Source organism: Monodelphis domestica, chromosome 4 (genome assembly GCF_027887165.1).
Source record: "Monodelphis domestica isolate mMonDom1 chromosome 4, mMonDom1.pri, whole genome shotgun sequence".
Classification (NCBI taxonomy): Eukaryota; Metazoa; Chordata; class Mammalia; order Didelphimorphia; family Didelphidae; genus Monodelphis; species Monodelphis domestica.
The window spans coordinates 232331397-232351396 of NC_077230.1; the positions used below are offsets into that span (position 1 = coordinate 232331397).

Sequence of the window (20000 nt, forward strand, 5' to 3'; positions counted from 1 at the left end):
CCAGCCGCAACTCAGCGCCCCTACTAGGCTGCAGGAGCTGGAGGCTTCAGGAACGTGCAAAGTGGGGGAGAGCGTATCCCTTTGCCCCAGTGAGGGGCAGGGGGAGAGAAGTCTGCGACTTCCTCACTGCACAATTCTCCCGGGTCACCCCCTCCAAAAACCTGTCTGCCCCTTATATAACCCGCAGCACAGGCCGGGATAGCCGCAGCCAGTGGCCGGGGAACGGAGGGTTGGGCTGCCCACGTGCTGGCTGGCACTGCAGTGCAGGGCTGGAGCGTGTTCCCTGTTGGCCCCTCACCGCCGCTACACAGCCCCTTGTCTCCTTCATCGGGAATAGGGTGAGGGGGGTACCTTTCTCTTCTCCTTCTCCCTCCTAGGACGGCTAGCCATTAGTGCCAAGGCCGAGGAGGGTATCTAGAGAGAGGCTTCCAGGACATTTGAATTTGTGTCCTGGAGTCGCCAGCTCTGGACTGGCAGATTCCTTCCTTCTTTCTTTTTCTCTTCTTTTCTCTTCCTCCTCCTCCTCTTCCTCTTCCAGCAGCATCTCTCGCGGCAGGCTCCAGGGGGCAGAAGGAAGCTCCCTTTTCTTTTCCTACCTACTCGCTCCCCGCCCCCTCCTTTCCCCTCCCCTCCTCTCTCTTCCCCTCCCTTTCTCTTCGCTCTCCTCTTCTCCGCGCTAACTTTGCCGAGCCGGGCCCGTGCCGAGCTCCGGTGGCGGACTGCAGACAGAGGGCTGAGCGGGAGGCTCTGTCCCCACCCCACTCAAAATTTTTTCACTTCCCCCTCCCCCCGGCTCCAACCCCAGTCCCGGTCCCAGCTCCGCGCCGCAGCCCTCGCTTAACAGCACTCCTCCGAGAAGACAGGACGATGCCCGAGGCTGGGTACCAAGTCCCAGCCGCGGCGAGATGGTTGGGCAGCGGGCTTTTGGGTAAGGTCGCTGGCGTTTGATCTCTTCCAGTTTCCTCATCAGGAGAGGGTGGTGGCACTTCGGGTCAGGGCGGCTCGACGTGGGGTGGGTTTGGGGAGGGCGGCGGTCCAGCTATCTCCAAAGCAGGAGCGCAGGATGGAAGCAGTTTCTCTGACCACCTTGTTCCGACGCCTGCCTTCTCTGCGGTCCGTGCCAGGGCAGGACCCGCAAACCTCTCCCCCTTTCCCCCCTCCCACCCCTCAGGCTTTCCACTTCCCACCTCATTTCATTGCAGCTTGCACACATCTATAGCCTAGCGGCGGACTCTGAACCTAGGAGGTGATGGGAAGGGGCTTTGGAGTGAGCACCGCTGGACGCCAGATTTCCACTGTCTTTGCGCAATGGGAGGGCAGAGGAGGGAAGGGCGTGTGTGTGTGTGTGTGTGTGTGTGTGTGTGTGTGTGTGTGTGTTGGAATTCTTATCACATCGCCAGCGCTGCTGGCAACTTTGTTTTCAGTTTGGTCTGTTGGGCTCCTCTCTGCACCAGCAAGGGGCTCCTCAAATCCCCCCACTCCCATTCTTTACTCTGGGACCTACAGTCTCTGCTTTCTAACGGCATCGTGCTCACCCTCAGCTTGTTCTTGTCCACTCTTGGTATTCGAGGTGGGATTGGGAAATAGGGCTGGGGGTGGAGGATGGGTGGTGAAGTGTTTCCCCGGAGCACACTGGAAGAGCTTGTCCTCTCCAAAGAGAGTCCATTTAAGATTCTACTTTTTTTGGGGGGGGAGGGGGAGGTGAGATTCTAATAATGAGAACTGATAGGTAAGACCAGAGGAATAAGAGCAAACATTTATTGGTATCTCACTGTACACCTATGTGTGGCATTTTTATGGGGGGGGGTGTCAAACTTTGAGTGATTATGGAATGTTATTTGGACGGAACTTAATATTCTCATAAATCAGAACAGGGCTTCAGAGTAAGCTGAGGCCTTTGCCAACTGACAGGGCTCTTCCTGTTGAGCCAATTCCAATTCTATTGGGGTAGGTGTTGCATCTAAAAACATTGGAGGTGGAAGCCTCAAAGGAAAGCAACCAGGCTCTCTGCAGAGATCTCCTGTACCTAGACTTGAGACTGGCCCTGGCCTGGAGCTTCTTCTGAGAGAGTGGGGCTGATGTACTGTTTCCTTAGTTTGGCCCCACTGCCTTGGTTCCATTATGTTTTCCCTGGCTAAATGGAAGAAATCTGGGGTTTTTTCCTTTGCTTTCCCCTCTTTTCTTTAGGTACTTTGTTTCACAAGCAAGTATATCAGGGTGAGCCCAGGGTCCCCCTTCCACTGCAGGGAGCCAGAGCTGTTTTTGAGAGGGCCAGTCTAGGGGGAGAGTGTGCATTCTTTATCGTCATCATTGCCGTCTTTATCCTACATCAGCCTCAGCATGTTGTGGTGGATCAAATACTGGATTTGGCATCAGGAAAATGGGTTTGCTTCCTGGCTCTGATATTTAATAGCTGCAAGGCCACTTACCCTCTGGAGCCTCATTTCCCGAATCTGTAAAATGGAGAAATGATACTTATGATACCTACTTCTTAGTATTATTGAGAGGATAAGATGATATCATATAGAGAAACTTCTTTTAAATTACCACATAAACGTCATTTCTTATTATCGTTCTAGTGAAAAGAAGGAAACTCTCCCAAAGTATGACTGCTTCTCAGGGGAAGCAATGGCTGAGGCAACTATATAATTCATAACCTGAGTTCTAAAGGCAGTTCTGCTGCTGACAAGCTATGTCATGTCGAGCAAGTCACTTAAATTCTCTTTTTCCTCATCTCTAAAATCAGGGCATCAGATACAGATGACCTCATAGTTCCTGTCCAGTTCTTAAATTTTGTGTTGCTCGGGGCAAAGCAAAATGTATTCATTAAGTACCAGCTATTCTACTCCATTTCTGAGGCAATAGAATGAAAGTTCCTTGAGGGCAGGGACTGCTTTTGATTTTGTATTTTCAGCACCTAGCCTAGTGCCTGGCACATAGTAGGTGCATAGTAATTGTTTTTCAAATAGAATTGAGTGGAAGGAGAATCATAGCACCTTTGTTCCAGTAGCCTCCCAGAAGTGGTGACTTCCCCCTGAAGTGGCTTGACAGTGAAGATTCTAGCCTCGTCCATTCTTTCTCAAGCTTTTATTTCCATCTGAGAGTGTGTATGTGGGAGGGAAGGGACAGGGACCCTACAGAGGCATGCAGCTCTTCATCTTACAGAGGCAGAAACTGAGATTCAAGGACTTAAAATTAATTAACTTAAAATTACTGGCCTCACACTATAACAGAAAGAAAGAGGCATAACTCAGATTTGACTCCAGGACCTCTGACCCCAAACCATCATTTTATGGTATTGCCCAAGTATGTGGTGGAGCGGAGCAGAGAAAGAATTCCAGGCATAGGGGACAATCTGAGAAAATGTCTGGAAGTCAGAAGATGGGGTGTTGTGTGAGAAGAACAGCAAGGAGGCCAGAGTCACTGGTTTCAGTCTCATCCATTTAAGCAGACTGAAGAGGTTCAGCCACAGCAGAGTGTGGGAATTCATCATTGCATCCCCAACAGCATTACCCTATTCTTTAACATCCATGCTGTTTAGGGAACTTAAATGGACTAAGGTATTATAGGCTTTAAAACTTTAAGAGATCTTTGTCTAACCTCCTCATTTTACAGAGGCCCAAAGAAATGAAGTGACTTGTCCTAGGTCATACAGATCATAAGGGGATTTATAATATCAAATACTGAAGCTCAGTGGAGAATAATTACACTGATAATTTGAAGTACAGATGAAAAAGGGAAAATGTTGGTGCTCATGGGAGGCCGAAATGGTTATATTGTAGGGAACCAACAAGGGAATTGGTTATAACAGGCAGAAGGGTGTCTGAATCTTATCTGGACAAAGGTTTGGGCATAGGTAGATATAGGTGTGATTTCAAAGTCATAGAAAACATTTACAGTGTGATAGAAAGATGACCTTGCAGGATTGAACTATGACCCTGGGAGAGTTCTTTTTCAAATCAAGTCAATAATCATTTATTAAAAAAAAAAATTAAAACCCTTCCTTTCTGTCTTAATATCAATTCTAAGACAGAAGAGTGCTAAAGACTAGGCAAATAGGCATAAATAACTTGTCTAGGATTGCACAGCTAGGAAATATCTGAAATCAGATTTGAACCCAGGTCCTCCCGACTCCAGGCCTGGCACTCTCTCCACTGTGCCACCTAGCTGCCCCCAGTAATCATTTATTAAATACCTCTAGTGCCAGGCACTGTGCTAAACAGTGAGGATACAAGGAAAGGCAAAAAAGCAGTCCCTGTTGTCAAAGAGCTCACAGTCTAATTGGGGAGACAACAGGCAAGCAAACAGGTACAAACAAGATATATACAAGATAAATTGGAGGTAATCCACAGAGGGAAGGCCCTAAGATGAAGGAGGCCCCGGGAAAGGCTTCTTACAGCAGCTAAGATTTGAAGGAAGTCAGGGAAGCCAAAAGGTGGAGCGGAGGAGAGAAAGAATTCCAGGCATAGGGGACAATCTGAGAAAATGTCTGGAAGTCAGAAGATGGGGTGTTGTGTGAGAAGAACAGCAAGGAGGCCAGAGTCACTGGTTTCAGTCTCATCCATTTAAGCAGACTGAAGAGGTTCAGCCACAGCAGAGTGTGGGAATTCATGATAAAAGTGATTTTGAATTTACTTCAAAAAACACTTATTAAGCGCTGACTAGGTGCAGATCCCTGGGCTGGGAGAGAGAGAGAGAGAGACTTTACACATTCCCCTCCTTCGTGGTTATTCATCTAGTTAGAGGAATTTCACTCAGACACAGTCAACTCTAACATAAAATAACACATCATAAGTGCATTCGAGATGTCCAAAGTAAGATCTTTTCTGAGGACTGAGGAAGAAAGCTCCTTGAGAGGGAATTTGGGTTACTCATGAAAGAGGCACATTTTCTCCACGGTTTTAGAGAATCTAGAGGGAATTTTGAAGGTCAAGAAAAGACCTACCAGATCCTAGCTGATCATGGGGAGTGGAAGAGAGAAGGAACCCTTTTAAAAAATGATTACTTAAAAAAAATCACGTTGATTTCTGAATTCTGTCCCCCTGTCCCAGGGGACCACTTTCTGTCCTCCCTACCTTTTAACAGCCTGAGGAGAGGCTGTTTATAAGGAGATTCGATCCCCTTCTAAAATATGGTGCTAGTAGTCATCTGTCCTGCCCAACCCTCCTCAAGATTCTCTGGCTCTTTTTCCTTGATATATTTAATTGCTATGATCTGTGTTTAATTATCACTTGCAAGGGTGTTATGTTGAATAAACCCCTTTCCCTTGGTATGTACTTATAAAGGATGAGCTTAATGAGGAGCCAATTAGGGAGAAAGTGAGTACTTCAAGGAAGGAAAGAGAGAGGGCTGCATCAGGAGAATGGGAAGAAGGTCCCCCAGCTAGAAACTGGAATTATTGATGTTTTATTTCTATTTTATAGGAGATTTGGGGCTGGGAGGACAGAGCCCCAACATCCATTTGAGGGTCACAGTTCTTCTCACAACCAAGCATCCACCTATGCATTGGAGGTGATGAAGAAAGCTAATGATAGTTAGAGAATGTTAGCCTTGCCCATCTTGTAGCCAGGGGGAGGGAGATCCAGTTGTTTGCCAAGCTTTGTTACACAGTGAGGGTGTCTCAAGGCTTGTTTATATCTAGGTAAAGCCCGTGGGGGCAGGCAGGAAGCAGGCAGGTTGCCTAGGGAGAGGCAGCAGAAGCCTTTCCGTTGTCTCTGGGTCCATTGGGGCCTTCCTTGGCCTAGCCCTGCTTCCCGGTGCCCCAAAGGTCCCTTCCTTGGGAGGGTTCCTGTCCCACTGTCCTCAGGCCCATTTTCTGGCTTCCAGAGACACATTCTGATCCTGCTAAGGCCAAAGTATATTAACCTCTCTATTAAAATCAAATATTCCTGAAATGTCATGAGAGTTTATTTCTAAACCTGGAATGGGAGGGGGTGGACCCTTTCTCCCTCTGAACACTCAATGCCCATATCCTCACCCTAGGGTGATTCCTCTGGGACTCTGGAACCAATAGCTGGGATTCCATTTGGTTCCCTTGATGGGCAAAGAAGAATGGGCTGAACTTAGGACTCAAAGCTTTTCCAAGCTTCCTGTGTAATATTCCTTGCCTGATTTAGAGAAGATGGTGGTAGTGGTAACATCAATATGGACATTAATATTAAGTAATGGTAGATTGCAATCGTGTGATGCTTTCTTCCCCCACAGAGCAGTGGAAAAATGGAAAACATTTGCCTACCCTCAAGCCAAATCATGGTGTGTCCCTACAGGAATGATACACAGTTCTAATCTTTGAGAATAGAATGAGATAAGAGAAGCTGGAAACTCCAACCTGATAGTCTTAGACATGGATTCCCAGACCTACCTTTTTACCTTGGGAGCAATATTTTACTTGTGAGGCCCAAACCCATTTCTTTTTCTTTTCTTTATTTTTTTTCTTAATCCTCACCTTCTGTTATAGAATTGATATTAAATATCCATTCCAAGGCAGAAAGGCAGGATAAGGGCCAGGCAATTGGACTTAAGTGACTTGCCCAGGGTCACACAGGTTGGAAGAGTCTGAGGACAAATTTGAACCCATGTCCTCCCATCTCCAAGCCTGGTGCTCTATCTACTGAACCACCTAGTTGTACCTCCCCCTTCCCCTCCCTTCTTGCCACCTAGCTGCTCCAGCCCAAATCCTTTCTTGCCAGGGTTCCACAACCTCCTGATCAAACAACTACAACTTTTCCCAGAGTTTTTTAAATGTCTAGGAGAAACGTTCCTCTTTCCCCTACTTGAGACTAGACTCGGTTCCATTAGGGACAGAAAAAGCTACTGCATACCATGTATGTGCCATGCCATGCTATACTGCGTCTGCCATGTCTTTGTGGACTGAAAGGACCATAGATTGAGAACTAGAAGGGACCTCAGAGATCCTCTAATTCAGATCCCTTACTTTATACCTGCAGAGGCTGAGGCCCAGAGAGATTAGGTGATTTATCCAAAGTCTCATAACCAGTAAGTGGCAGAACCAGAATTTGAACCCAGATCTACTGACTTGAAATCCAGTTCTCTTTCCTGTCATAGCATTTTACTACACTAAAGGTGAGGCAAAAGTATAACTGGACAGAAGAAAAATATGACGAAGCAAAGTAAGCTTAGATTCTCTATAGACATTCTCTCTTACTTGAGAAATCAATGAAATCTGGTCCATATTAAAATCACTTCCCCCTGCCCTTTTTGGGGTGCTTCTGCTCATTAACCATCAAATAGCTTGGGGGTTCTCACCTTTTCTTACTTTCTGGAGTTCAACAGTGTCATCCCTTTTGATGGTGGGCTGGGTTATGTTTTAGACCTGGGGCATTTAGTCTTTAGTTTTTGGTTTCTCTATTCCCTAAGAGATTCTGGAAATCAGCAAATCACTGCTGAGTCTACTAGAATAATCCCTGATCTGGTACCTAGTCATGATTCATTTTCTTCACTGGAGGCACAGAGAAAAGGCAATAAAATAATCAAGGTATGGGGGCTATTCAATGATAACAGACTAGACAACGGTCCAAAAAATTGAGACAAACATATATTGAGGGCTACTAAGTTCTGGACACGGAGGATGGAAAGACAAAAATGAAGTGGTCTCTCTTTTCAAAGAGCTTATATTCATTCTTTTTGGGGGAAGGAGAATTACAACATGCATTGCAAGAAAATACATGCAAAGTAATTACAAAAATAACTTTACTTTATTTTAAATGAATTACACATTTTTTGAGTTACTAATTATTTCCCTTCCTTTAACCCCTTCCCCACCTATTGAGAAGAGAAGCAATATGATATTAATTATGCATGTGAAGTCATGCAAAATATATTTCCATATTAGCCATGTTGCAAGAAAAATAAAATGGAAAAAAGTGTGCTTCAATCTTCATGTGGAATTCATCTGTTATCTTTCTAGAGGGGATGGCATTTTTCATCACAAGTCATTTGGAATCATCTTCCATCATTGTTTTATTCAGGGTAGTCAAGTCTTTCACACTTGATCATTGCTACAAGGTAATTTTGAGAGGGAAACAGTGATAAATAATGGGGAAGGAGGGAATCAGGAAAGGCCTGCTGGAGGAGATTTGTACTTAAGTTGTACTTTGCAAAAGCAAAGGAAAGAGATGGGATTAAGGAGAGAGTGCATTCTGGACATGGGCAAAAACTTGTGCAAAGGTATGGAGATGAGGGATGAATAATTCTCTATAGGGATGGAAAGTATGACTAGGATGAACCATTAATTATCTACCATATCCTAGAAAACCTGAACCATAGAAACTGAGAGTTGGAAGGAACTTCAGAGGTTATCTGGTCCCAGCCCATTCTTCTGATAAACCCTAGCAGCCATCCAATCTTTGCTTAAAGACTTTCAGTTCTAAGAAGCTTACTCACTCCCCCCTGGGAGCAGCATCCTAATCTACTTTTGGACTACTCTCATTGTTAGGAAGTTTTCTTTACCTCATGCCTAAACCTGTCTTGGAGGCAGAGAGGTAGCTCAGTGGATAGACCCTGGGCCAGTCACTTAACTGTTTTCCTTCATCCCCTGGAGAAGAAAATGGCAAAACACTTCAGTATCTTTGCCAAGAAAACTCCTTGAACAGTATCTTCTGTGGAGTCATGAAGTGTCAGGATGTGACTCAACAACAAACCTACCTATTCCTTACTTCCATCCAATGTTTTTACTTCTTTTTGTGGCTAAGCACCTTTTTTTTGATCCCTTACCTTGTGTCTTAGAATCAGTACTGTGTATTGGTTCCCAGGCAAAAGAGTGGTAAGGGCTAGACAATGGGGGTCAATTGACTTGCCCAGGGTCACACAGCTGGGAAGTGTCTGAGGCCAGATTTGAACCCAGGACCTCCCATCCCTAGGCCTGGCTCTCAATCCACTGAGCTACCCAGCTGCCCCCCAAAAGAGGTGGTCTTGATTATGCCAACATGCCTTTTCCTCCCCACCACAATACTGGGTCCCCATACTTCCCAATATGGTGGCTAGAGATTGCTGACTTCATCTAATCTCTCTAGTGGATCAGTGTCTACCCAGCCTTTAATCCTTTCCTCCTTTAAGATCTATACAAAAGAAGGGAGGTCCCAACCCAGACTTGGCCTGGAGGAGAAACTGTTTTATTCTGACGTTAAAATCAAACTATTCTTGGAGAGGGTGGGGTAGGGGGCTAAAAGGAAAATTATTTCACAATTCAATATTAATTTTCTACTAGTGACTTGTCCAGGATTGCACAGCTAGTAAGTGCCTGAAGCCAGATTTGAACTCAGGAAGATGAATCTTCCTGACTTCAAGTTCAGCAGTCTATCCACTTTGACACCTAGCTGTCATCAGGGTCATGGTGCCAGTCTGTGATGGTGAACCTTTTAGAGATGATGTGCCCAAACTGCATCCTCAAGCTGCTTATGGGTCTCCCCTCCCCCCATTATTCTAGACAGGGGAGGGAGGAAGTGCTTCCATTGTGATGCTGAGCAGAGAGGTAGGACAAGTAAAAAATGCCCTCAGGTGCTGTGGAGACAGGGAACAGAGCAGCAGGGAGGCATGTTTGCCATGGGTTTGCCAACACAGGTGCCAGTGTACGTCTGAGGCAGGACTTGAATTCAGGCCTTTCTGACTTCCACTATTCTATCCACTATTCCATATGACCTCTTCTTTTTGTCCAGGATAAATACTTTCACTTCCTTTAGTTCCTTTCAGTTGATTGCCAGAAATAATTTTTAAAAAATTAATTTAACATTATTCTAAATCACTGACAGTCTCCTTATGCCCTCATACATATCTCCCACACAAGACATTTGAAAGAGCATTTAAAGGAATCTTGAACAAGGAAAAATGACACATTACAGGGTTCACATTCTGCTTTATCATTCTTAGACAACAATATCTGCTTAAACGTTGTTCAGAATACCCTTGTGAGTCTCTAAAATCACTGAGTCCCTTTTTGACGACTATCCTCAGGGGCTCATCTCTCCTAGCTGATGACAGGTGACCAGAAATAATCAAAAAGTCTGCCTCCCTCAATTCAATACCTTAATCCCTTCAGGAAATGGGGAAAAAAAGAGTATTGGTTTTAGATGGGTCATAACTCTAATCCCTTTGGGGGATGGGGAAAGGCCAAATGACTGTAAGTAGATAGGAGTTATTTCTAGTTCTAAATTTGGTCACCAACCTTAATCCAATATCAGGAGCCTTAGCTTTGTTCTTGACCTTTTACACACTTTCCAAAGAGATAAGGGATAGGCTCAGGAAGAGAGGAAGAAAGGAGGGATGAAAGGAAAGAAAAAAGAAGGGAAGAATGAAGGGAAAGAGGGAAAGAGAAAAAAAAGAAAGGATGAAAGAGAAAGAAGGAAGGAGTGGAGAAAGGAAGAAAGGAATGGGGGAAAGAAAGATGAAAGGAAGGAAGGCAAGAAGACAGGATTAAAGTAAAGAGAAGGGAGGAGAAAAGGATTGAAAGAAGAGAAAGCTGAAAGGAGGGAAAGAAGGATAGAAGACAAGGAGAAAGTAAATAAAGAAGGAAGGAGGGAAGAAATGACATAAGGAAGGAGGGAAGAAAGGAGAGGAGTGGAGGAAGAATGGGAGGAGGAAGGGAAAGAAGGAAGGAAGAAAAGGGAGAAAGGGAAGAAAGGAAGGTGGGAGGAAGGAAGGAAAGAGGCAAGCATTTATTAAAAGGTTATTATGTGTCAAGTACTGTGCTAAACTCTGGGAATGGGAATGCAAGCAAAAAAAAAATAGCACTGGCTTTCAAGGAACTTACATTCTAACCGGGGGAAGCCAGATATAAGTGGGTGGGTTGGTTGATTTTGAAGTCTACAAGCCAGAAACAGGACTTAAGGACACTCTGGGATGCTCCAAAAAAATAGAGGTTTTTAGGAAGAAATCACCATTGGGAGAGTGGCATGAGCCTTACAACAGGATATTCCAGATTGAGAAAGTTCCAGGGTGTAATTGGATGTCTTAGAGTAGTACATTCTTTCCTTAGAAATTTTATTAGGTACTGATGAAGTTTCCTGCCTTCAAATTAGTCCAAAAGTTTTAGGATAATCTTAAAATATTTTCTTAATATTCTTAAGAGAAGAATCAGAGGGCTTTGTCTGGTTCCAAGACAGAGGCAGATCTTGGATCTAGGTCTTCCTGACTTGAAGACCTTATTGATTCCGCATAATCAATACTTTTCCTAAAATATAGATCCCAGAACAGAAAACAATACTCCATATGTAGTTTGACCAGGACAGAGGAGAGTGGGATTATCATCTCTCTAGTGGAGGCACTATGGGTCTTTTAATTCATCACATTAAGGTTGGTTTTTTTGTCATTGTTTTTGTTTTTTTTTGCCTACAGTATCATGCTGTTGACTCATATGGAGCTTGCAATCCACTAAAATCTCAGATCTTTACAGGCAAATTACTGTCTAGCCATATTTACCCTCTCTTATACTTGTAGATTAAAAAAAAATAAAATTAATTTAGTCAAATTTTCAAATTCCTTATTTAACAATCTACAATTATTCCTTTAATTCCCCCCTTACTGGGTTTGACCCAATGTTCTAGTCTGTCAAGAAATTCTTGTATTCTTACTCCACCATATAATATGTTAACAATCCCTCTCACCTTTAGATCAGTGGAAAATTTGATAAGCCTGCTATCGATGCCTTATCCCAGACTTTGGTAAAATTGCTAACACAGGGTTAGGGTCAGATCCCCATTTCCAGGTCTGTGATGCAGCATTCATGACTGCTATTTGTGTCTAGCCATTTACCCAGTTCTGAAATCACTTAGCTATAATATTGAAAAACCACCATAGCTACATTTTGTTCACATGAATAGCATGACTTTGTCAAAGGCTTTGTTAAAATCTAAGTAAATTCTCTACAACATTCTCCTGACCTAGCAGTCTAGTAGTCTTACCAAAAAAAGAACAGAGGTTATTGTGGAAGCCATGTTCTTTGGGATGATGATTTCCTTTTCTAGATGTTTACCAGACATTCCTTTAATAATACATTTTAGAATTCTGCTAATTTTGGCGTTACATCCTTAATCCTTTGAGGTCTGTGACAACAAGGCTTACTCAGTCAATTAATTAGCCTTTATTAAGTGCATACTCTGTACCAAGCACTGTTGCAGGTGCTGCAAAAACTGAAACAGTGCCTGCCCTTAAGGAGCTTACATTCTTTTTTTTTAAACCCTTACTTTCTGACTTAGAATCAATACTGTATATTGGTTCCAAAGTAGAAGTGCATTCAGGGCTAGGCAATGGGGGTTAAGTGACTTGCCCAGGGTATAAGAGATAGGAAGTGTCTGAGGACAGATTTGAACCCAGGACCTCCTTTTTTCCAGCCTCTCTATGCACTGAGTTACCTAGATGCCCCCAATTTGCTCACATTCTATCTGAAGAGACAATATGTATACATATAAACTTATACTATATACATGCATAGCCATATACATACATATCTGTCTGTCTATCTATCTATCTGTCTATCTATCTATCTATCTATCTATCTATCTATCTGTCTGTCTGTCTGTCTGTCTGTCTCTGTCTGTCTGTCTCTGTCTGTCTGTCTGTCTGTCTATCTATCTATCTATCTATCTATCTATCTATCTATCTATCTATCTATCCATCCATCCATCCATCCATCTTTCTCTCTTGTTCTGTCTCTGTCTCTCTCTGTCTGTCTATCAGGGGATCAGGAAAGGTACCATACAGGAGACTGAAGTATGGGAGCTTTGAATAAGTCTGAGAGTCAAAGATGATGAGGAAGTGCATTCTAGGTATGGAGAACATCAAATACAACAACGAGCTAAAATGTCAGGTGGCTGAAATGTTTCTTTTCTCTAGTGTGTTATCTAGTGTTAAAGAGTATCTAGTCTTTGGTTGTATGGACTCTAAGCTGAATGCAGTGTGCTTTCATTTTCATAGAGATAGAGAATTAGAGTTGTTTAGTCTCGTGTCTTCATTTTATAGATGAGGAAATGGAGGCAGAGAGAAGTTAAAAGATTTGCCCAAGGGTATCCAGATAGTAGACTGCAGATCTTTTCTCTTATTTTTTTGCCTCAAGTATGCCTATGAGTTAAAAGAGGGAATTGTCATTATACCCATTTTTGTGGATGAGGAAACCAGACCAGGACACTTGATGTCAGGGTCAACCAGGTACATAGATGGTAGCAGGATGAGAAGTAGACCCCAGGTGTCTCCATGGAAAAAACTCAATGCTCTTTTGCACAAGGCTAAAGTTCTTTCTGCTAATCACAACTCCTTAAGGCCCTCACTTTGTGAAACTTTAATTCACATTTACTAGTCTATCTGGTTAGCTGGACTTAAGATGTTGAGAAATAATGATTGGGGAGGCAGAACCCTTAAGATTTTCTCTCCTCATATTTTACATATTGTTTGCCTAGACCTCTCCTATATACTTAATCTCACTTTTCCTTGCTTGTATTAATTATGTGAATACTTCTCATTTCATAATATGGTCATTCAATAAACATTTATTTTTTATTTATTAAAAAAACCCTCTTATCTTCCATCTTAGAATCAATATTGTGTATTGGTTCCAAGGCAGAAGAGTGGTAAAGGCTAGGCAATGGGAGTTAAATGACTTGCCCAGGGTCACACAGCTAAGAAGTGTCTGAGCCCAGATTTGAACCTAGGACCTCCCATCTCTAGACCGGGCTCTCAATCCACTGAGCCACCCAGCTGTCCTCTCAATAAACATGTATTAAGCACCTACTATATTCCAGGATGAGGATATAAAAAAAGAGGCAAAAATTAGTCCTTGATCTTCAGGGAGCTCACAATCTAACAGATCAGAGTTTTAGAGCTGGAAGGGACCATAGAGGTCATCTGATTTTAAAGATGAGGAAACCCAGCTTCAGAGAGATGAAATAATTTTTTCCAAGGTCATTCTGCTAAGGAGAAGAGTGGAGCATGAATCTAAGTCCTCTGATTCTTCAATCCAGAAAATTTGTCCACTACACTGTGCTAGCTCCCAGAATTGGATCACAAGCATCTGGCCAGCAGTGCCTATTTCACATCTACCTCTGTATCCCCAATATCTCACACAGTGTATGACACAGAGTAGGCCTGTAATAAAGGTTGAATTTATTGAAGAGGTTCATCTACTGGTCCTCAGAGAAGATTCTGCCTGAAGGGACATGGGAAGGACAGTCTAGGTTCCTGCTTTTGTCCCCCCAGGGTTGTTACTTGGCCTTTCATATCCTAGGAATTTTCTGTCATTTAGAAGCATCTCTCAGCCTGTCCCTTTCCTCCTCCAGGCTATGGTGGAAAACCGAAATGATTGGTTCTGGAAACCCCAAATGTATTACAGATAAGTCATCCACCTAAATGCACAGTACTCAGGCAGCAATATGCGTTCTTCTGCATTGAGACTCAAAGAAATTGCTTCCTCATCTTTAAAGAGATAGTGTAGACTCTGGTGCAGTCAGTCACTTCCAATCCCATTTCCCCCCCAATCTCACTTTTTTCCCTACTCCCACTCGCCCCCCTCAAGTGGCCTCATTTGACTGTGGGAAAGGAAATCTGGCCTCAGAGCTGAGCACCTCTTCTTTTCCAAGGGGATCCCCACAGCTCTTGGGTGTTCACCTGCACCAGCTGGAACAGGTCTTCTCTCTAGGGATGTTGCCATTATGGATTCTGCCCCATCTTGACTCCTCTAACTTTGGGTCAGGTGGATGGTGGGAGAGAATGAAAGCCTCTGGTGGGAAGAGCTGCCATTAGAAAGTCATTTGTTAGCCGCAACTTTGGGCTGTCTGGAAACAGAAGCCGGAGAAAGGAGTACTGTGAATCTTTGCCAAAAATGCGTCTGGCTTTTCTCTCATCTCAGATCTGTTCTCCGGTCTCTTTGAGAGCAGAGGTGAAAGGAAGCTCCAGCCGGAATCTGTTGGATTTTAAAATTGCAACAAGTTTAGCTAATAAGAAAGGATACTAGACCAAAAGTGGTACCCTGGACAGAACCCTGATCAAGAACCTGGATCTACTATTAAAAAGCCGGGAGGTATGGGGCATTTCACTTCTCTGGAGGGGGGCACAGTGTCTAGTTCTGTCCAGGATGACTCATGCACTAACATTCTGTGATGAAGACAAACCCATCCGGACACAAAGCAGATTTCTGCTGGGCAGTGGTTATCTTCCTCACCTGTGGTTACCCAAAAAGTATTTAAGAGCATTAATCTAAAACTAGAAGACACCTTAGGAAACAGCCTAGGGTCGCCTAGACTAGAGTAGTGATTTGTCCAAGGGCACAAAGGCATAATGGCCCAACCGGGATGGTAAAAGCAGAAATAAGCCCTTGGCTTTGGAGATCCAGACCCTGGGTGTTTATATGCTGCCTCTGTTCTTTACTGTCTGTGTGACCTTTGGCAAATCAGCTAGTCTTTTGGGGACCTTAGTTTCCTCATCTGAAAAGTGAGGGGGCTAGAGGAGATTGCTTTTAAGGGGAGTTCCAGCTTTAAATCCATGCTTCCCCAGAAGCCAGTTCTGATGGTTCCATATCTTGTTCTGGCTCCCTCAGTTAGCTGCTCACTTTTATTGAACATCTAAGTGACCTTGGGAAAATCACTTAACCATCTGGGGCCTCACTTTCCTCATTTGTAAACTGAGGGTGGTTGGATAGGACGGCTTTCATTCCCCTCTGACCTAGATGTTCAACATCACATTCTTTTTCTTCTTCACTTCCTTTCTCTTCTCCTCCTCTGTTTACTTCTTTGGACTGGGAAAGAGGAAACAGCAAAGCAGATTCAGGATAGCTATGAGCACGAATGGGAAAATGTGGATTGTTCAGTCCTGGGGTTGCCTTGTTTAGGGACTTAAAACTCGGAGCAAAATCAGGAGAGACCCCAAAATGGCAGAGTGAGGAGGGGCAAAATCGAAAGTTAGGTGACTGGGAAAATCTCTGTGCAGGATGTCAGTGGCTCAAGATTTGCGATCAATTCCTAGCTTCGGGAGCTCTTTCAGGGGAAGGTCGGGGTGTTCCCGGAGCAGAAGCATTTGTTGGGGGGGATTTCTGCATATCGCTCTAGGACCTTGCCTCTCTGACTCCCGGGAGAGGAACTGTTTGTTCACAGCCATGCTGTTGCTCTAAGCCTCTGGGAAATAGTAAAGTAGGCGTAAAGACTCTCCGAACTTCTCCACCCCCATAATGCGATCTCTGTGGCCTTCCCACGAGCGGCGCAGAGACGCACATGGGATTGGATCTAATGGAAGAATCCAGGTCCCCGGACTCTTCTCGGCAGGCCCAGGGCTTCAGCAGCAAATGTTTTTTTTTTTTTTGCCAGGATTAAGGAGGGTGGGAAGCTAGGCGCTCCGATCTCAGGGAGTCCCGGCCGGCTGCCCCGGATCCTGGGGCATAAAAGGGTAGAAAAAACGCCTTGGTTCTATAGACAGAGGGTCAGGATTTGAAGTCACAACCTAGGCTTAAATCGTGGCCCCGCTTTCCTCCTTGCTGCGGGTCTCTGGACGAGTCACTCTCCTCTTTGCCGGGAGAGGGGGGAGTCAGCTTGTTCATTTGCAAAATGAGGGAGTTGGGCCAGATGGCTTTGGGGAATCCTTCCAGCTTGAAGTCCAGGGAACCGTTAAAAAGGGGCGGGGGCAGCTAATCGGAGGGAGGGTTTGTCCCGCCTCGAAAAGGGAATTCCAGGGGAAGGGCGACTTAAATGTCACGGGGAGGGCCTGCGGCCCGGGCCGGAGGGGGAGGGCGGCCGCCCGCCCGCCAGCCAGCCGAGAGCGTCTCTGCTGCAGGAGTCAGGCGAGGACAGCCGCCTCCACCTCCCCAGCCCCATGCAGGGTTTCACTGAATCAGCGCCGCCAGCGCGGGAGGGATTGCGCTGACTTGATCAATCCCTTCCCGAGGCTGGCAGGCGGCCAGCATCTCCCAGAGCTCGATGCGGCACTCAAGTAACCGCCCGGGGATTCCGGGGCAAACCCTGGGAGGGAAAGGGTAGCCCCTGGTGCTGGGGGACTGCTGGCCCGCCCTCAGGGGATCCGAGCCAGGGCCACTTCGGGACTCCGCCCCAACGGCCTGGGGGAGGGGAGAGAATCTGAGGCGCCGGCAGCCTCGGGAGGTTGGGGTGAGTCTGGGAAGCCAAGTCGACATAAAGGTTAGGAGAAGTGCGTCCCTGATTTGCCTTCCATCCTCGGAGGATGCGCTTCCCCACCTCCCCCCATCCCTCCACCCCCCCCACTGTTTTAGTCCTGTTGTCTTCCCCTGCTTCTTCCTTGCTGCTTTCCCTTTCTTTCTCTTTCTCCTAGAAACTCTATTTCCCCTCCCCCTTTTCTGCTTTCTCACGCTCCTGGCTTCCTCTGTTTGTAGTGGAAAGAACTTGAAACCACAGGACCCGAGTTCAAAGGATGAAAAGCTCGGATAACTTGCTACCTGCGTGACCTTGGGCGGGTCACCTACCTTCCCTGGGTTTTAGTTTTCTCATCTGTAAAAAAAAAAGGGGGGGGGGAGCGAGGTACCAGACTAGAAGAACACTTTTAAAGCAATCTTGTAGACCCAGAGACATTTTTTAAGGAAAAGTAATATTAAAATTTGCTTTTACACGTGATTAAAAAAAAAACAAAATAGTAACAACAAAAAGAGCTAGAAAAAGGTACCTATGACCAAGGTTGGAGCCTCAGTTCTTTGTGATCTTGGGGAGGTCACTTTAGGACCTCAGTTTTCCCATCTATAAAATAGAGGTAATAATACATACATGACCTAACTAGAACAAAATGAGAAAATGTGTGTCAGTCTTGTTTTTAACATAAGCTGATCTCCTTAGCTATTTTCCTGGTGGTGTGGGAGATAGAGGTTTGGACCTGGATTAGAACCGTCTGTGGTTCAAATACTGCCTCAGACACTTACTAGCTGTGTGATGGGTGCTATTGTTATCATACTCACTTTATAGATGAGGAAAGTGAGGCAGACAGAGGTTATGGTGGTTTGCCCAGGGTCACTTGGATAAGTGTTTGAGGCTGGATGTGAACCTGAGTCGATTAATCTTCCTGAGTTCTAAGTCTAGTGCTCGATATATCTGCTATGCCACCAATCTGCCTTCTGGCATTCCATTCTTCTGTCTCTAAAAGCAGAAGAGCTCATTCCCATAATGCCAAGCCCCTGGGGTTCAGCATCTACCCTGTGGAGCAGTAAAAGCTACTGAACTTGGAATCAAGAGAGATTGGGTGCCAGTCTTGCCTCCAGGATGCTTGGGAGATGCATGACTAAGGAGAAGTCATTTAGCTTCCCTGAGACTCAATTTCTTCATATATAAAGTGGGGAGAATAAGTGCAGTTACCTACTTCAAAGGATTGTTAAAGATCAGACAAGATAATATTTTGAACTAGTTTTGAAACCCTTCGAGCCATTACTATTGACAGCAACATTTCCCTGGTGCCTGTTCCTTTCATTCAATGAAAGGAATATAACTTGTATGGATCCCTCCACAACTCTTATAGGCAGATGCTCATTTTAATTCATAGCATTTATGCTTTAAGTTTTGCAAAGTGCTTTAAGGTTTGCAAAGCATTTTACAAATATTATCTCGTTTTGTCTTCACAACAGCCTTGGGAGATAGGCTGTTATTATCCTCATTTTACAGATGGGCAAACCGAAGTTAAATGACTTGTTTAGTGTCTGAGATTGGATTCAAACTAACTCCAGGCCTAGTGCTCACTCCTTGTGCCTCCAACCTGTCACTATAAAGTACTTACCATGTGCAGAGCCTTGTGCTAAGGGCTGGGGTAGGGATAGATTCAAAGGTGAAAAATAGCACTCCTCTTGACTTTATGAATCTGGTAATTCATTGAGGAGGAGAAGTTGTTGTTTAGTTGTTTATCAGTCATGTCTGATTCTTTATAACCCCATTTGGGATTTGGCAAACATACTGGAGTAATTTGTCATTTCCTTCTCTAACTCATTTTACAAGTGAGGAAACTGAGGCAGAGTTAAGTGACTTTCCCAGGGTCATACCACTAGGAAGTGTTTGAGGCTGGATTTGAATTCAAGATGAGTCTCCCTAACCCTGGGCTTGGGGTTCTATCCACTGTACCACTTAGCTGCTCCAAGGAGAAGATACATGCACAAATAAATATGAGAAGGGCACAGGAGCAACACCGAGTGCTATGAGAAATTTGAGAACGCCAAGATCACTTTTAGCTGAGAGGATTAGGCAAGGTTTTAAGGAGAAGGCAGTATATGAGCTGAAGGAAGGAAGAGAAATATCATACAACTTCCTTAATATAGAAGGAGCTGGGAAAGATCCAGGCCCTGGGCTTTGTGGCTCTCTCCATTAGCCCCCTGTCCTTCCTCAGAGATCTTGGCCTTTGGCTCCAGAGAATAGTTTTTGCTAATTTCTAGTGACTTCCATGCATATGGGCTCTCACCTAGAGATCTGAATCCTCTTGGGTCATAGGCTTAAGGACCTGAAAGGACCTTAGAGATCATCTGGGCTTGGAGTCCTTAACTTTTTTTTTTTTTGTCACAGATCTCTTTGGCAGTTTGGTGAAGCCTAAAACTCCATCTGAATGCACAAAATAAAACATAGGATGACCAAGGAAACCAAAGGTTAACGAAAACAAAGATATCATCTCTCCCCCCCCCCCCATCCAAGTTCACTATTCCTTTGAACATAGGAGTCTCTGGCTCTCAAGTAAAACCCCATATCTAGTCAACATCAACATTTTATAGATGAGGGGAAGTGACTTGCCCAAGGTCACTCATCAGGATTTGAACCCAGGTCCTCTGGCTCCAAATCCAGTATACTTTTCATAATACAGTTTTTTCATTAGGTAGAACAGTTACAGTGTTACAAGGAAGGGAAGATGAGGACCCAAATTAGAGTGGTAGCTTTTGAGTGTAAAACAAATGTATAGATATCTAAATTTCCACACCATTTGGGGCCAATGTTCTTAATCTTTTTTTTTTTAATGTTATGAGCCCCTTTAGTAGTCTGGTGAAATCTATGAACTCCTTCCCAGGGGAAAAAAGTCCTAGT

The 20000-nt window shown here is 44.5% G+C and overlaps 1 protein-coding gene across 4 annotated transcripts in view; it reads left to right on the plus strand.

The window, feature by feature from the left end:
• The first annotated feature begins 268 nt into the window (after positions 1-268).
• Positions 269-20000, plus strand: part of SCN4B (sodium voltage-gated channel beta subunit 4) — a 38320-nt gene continuing 18588 nt past the window's right edge. The window contains exon 1 of one of the 4 annotated variants that reach the window (XM_007494715.3): positions 269-928. In XM_007494715.3, coding sequence (XP_007494777.1) covers positions 868-928 — 61 coding nt within the window. In that variant the 5' untranslated portion in view covers positions 269-867. Of the gene's footprint in view, positions 929-14470; positions 15023-16772; positions 17124-20000 lie in introns of those variants that run through there. The other 3 variants (XM_007494716.3, XM_056794323.1, XM_056794322.1) reach the window with 3 other exon arrangements.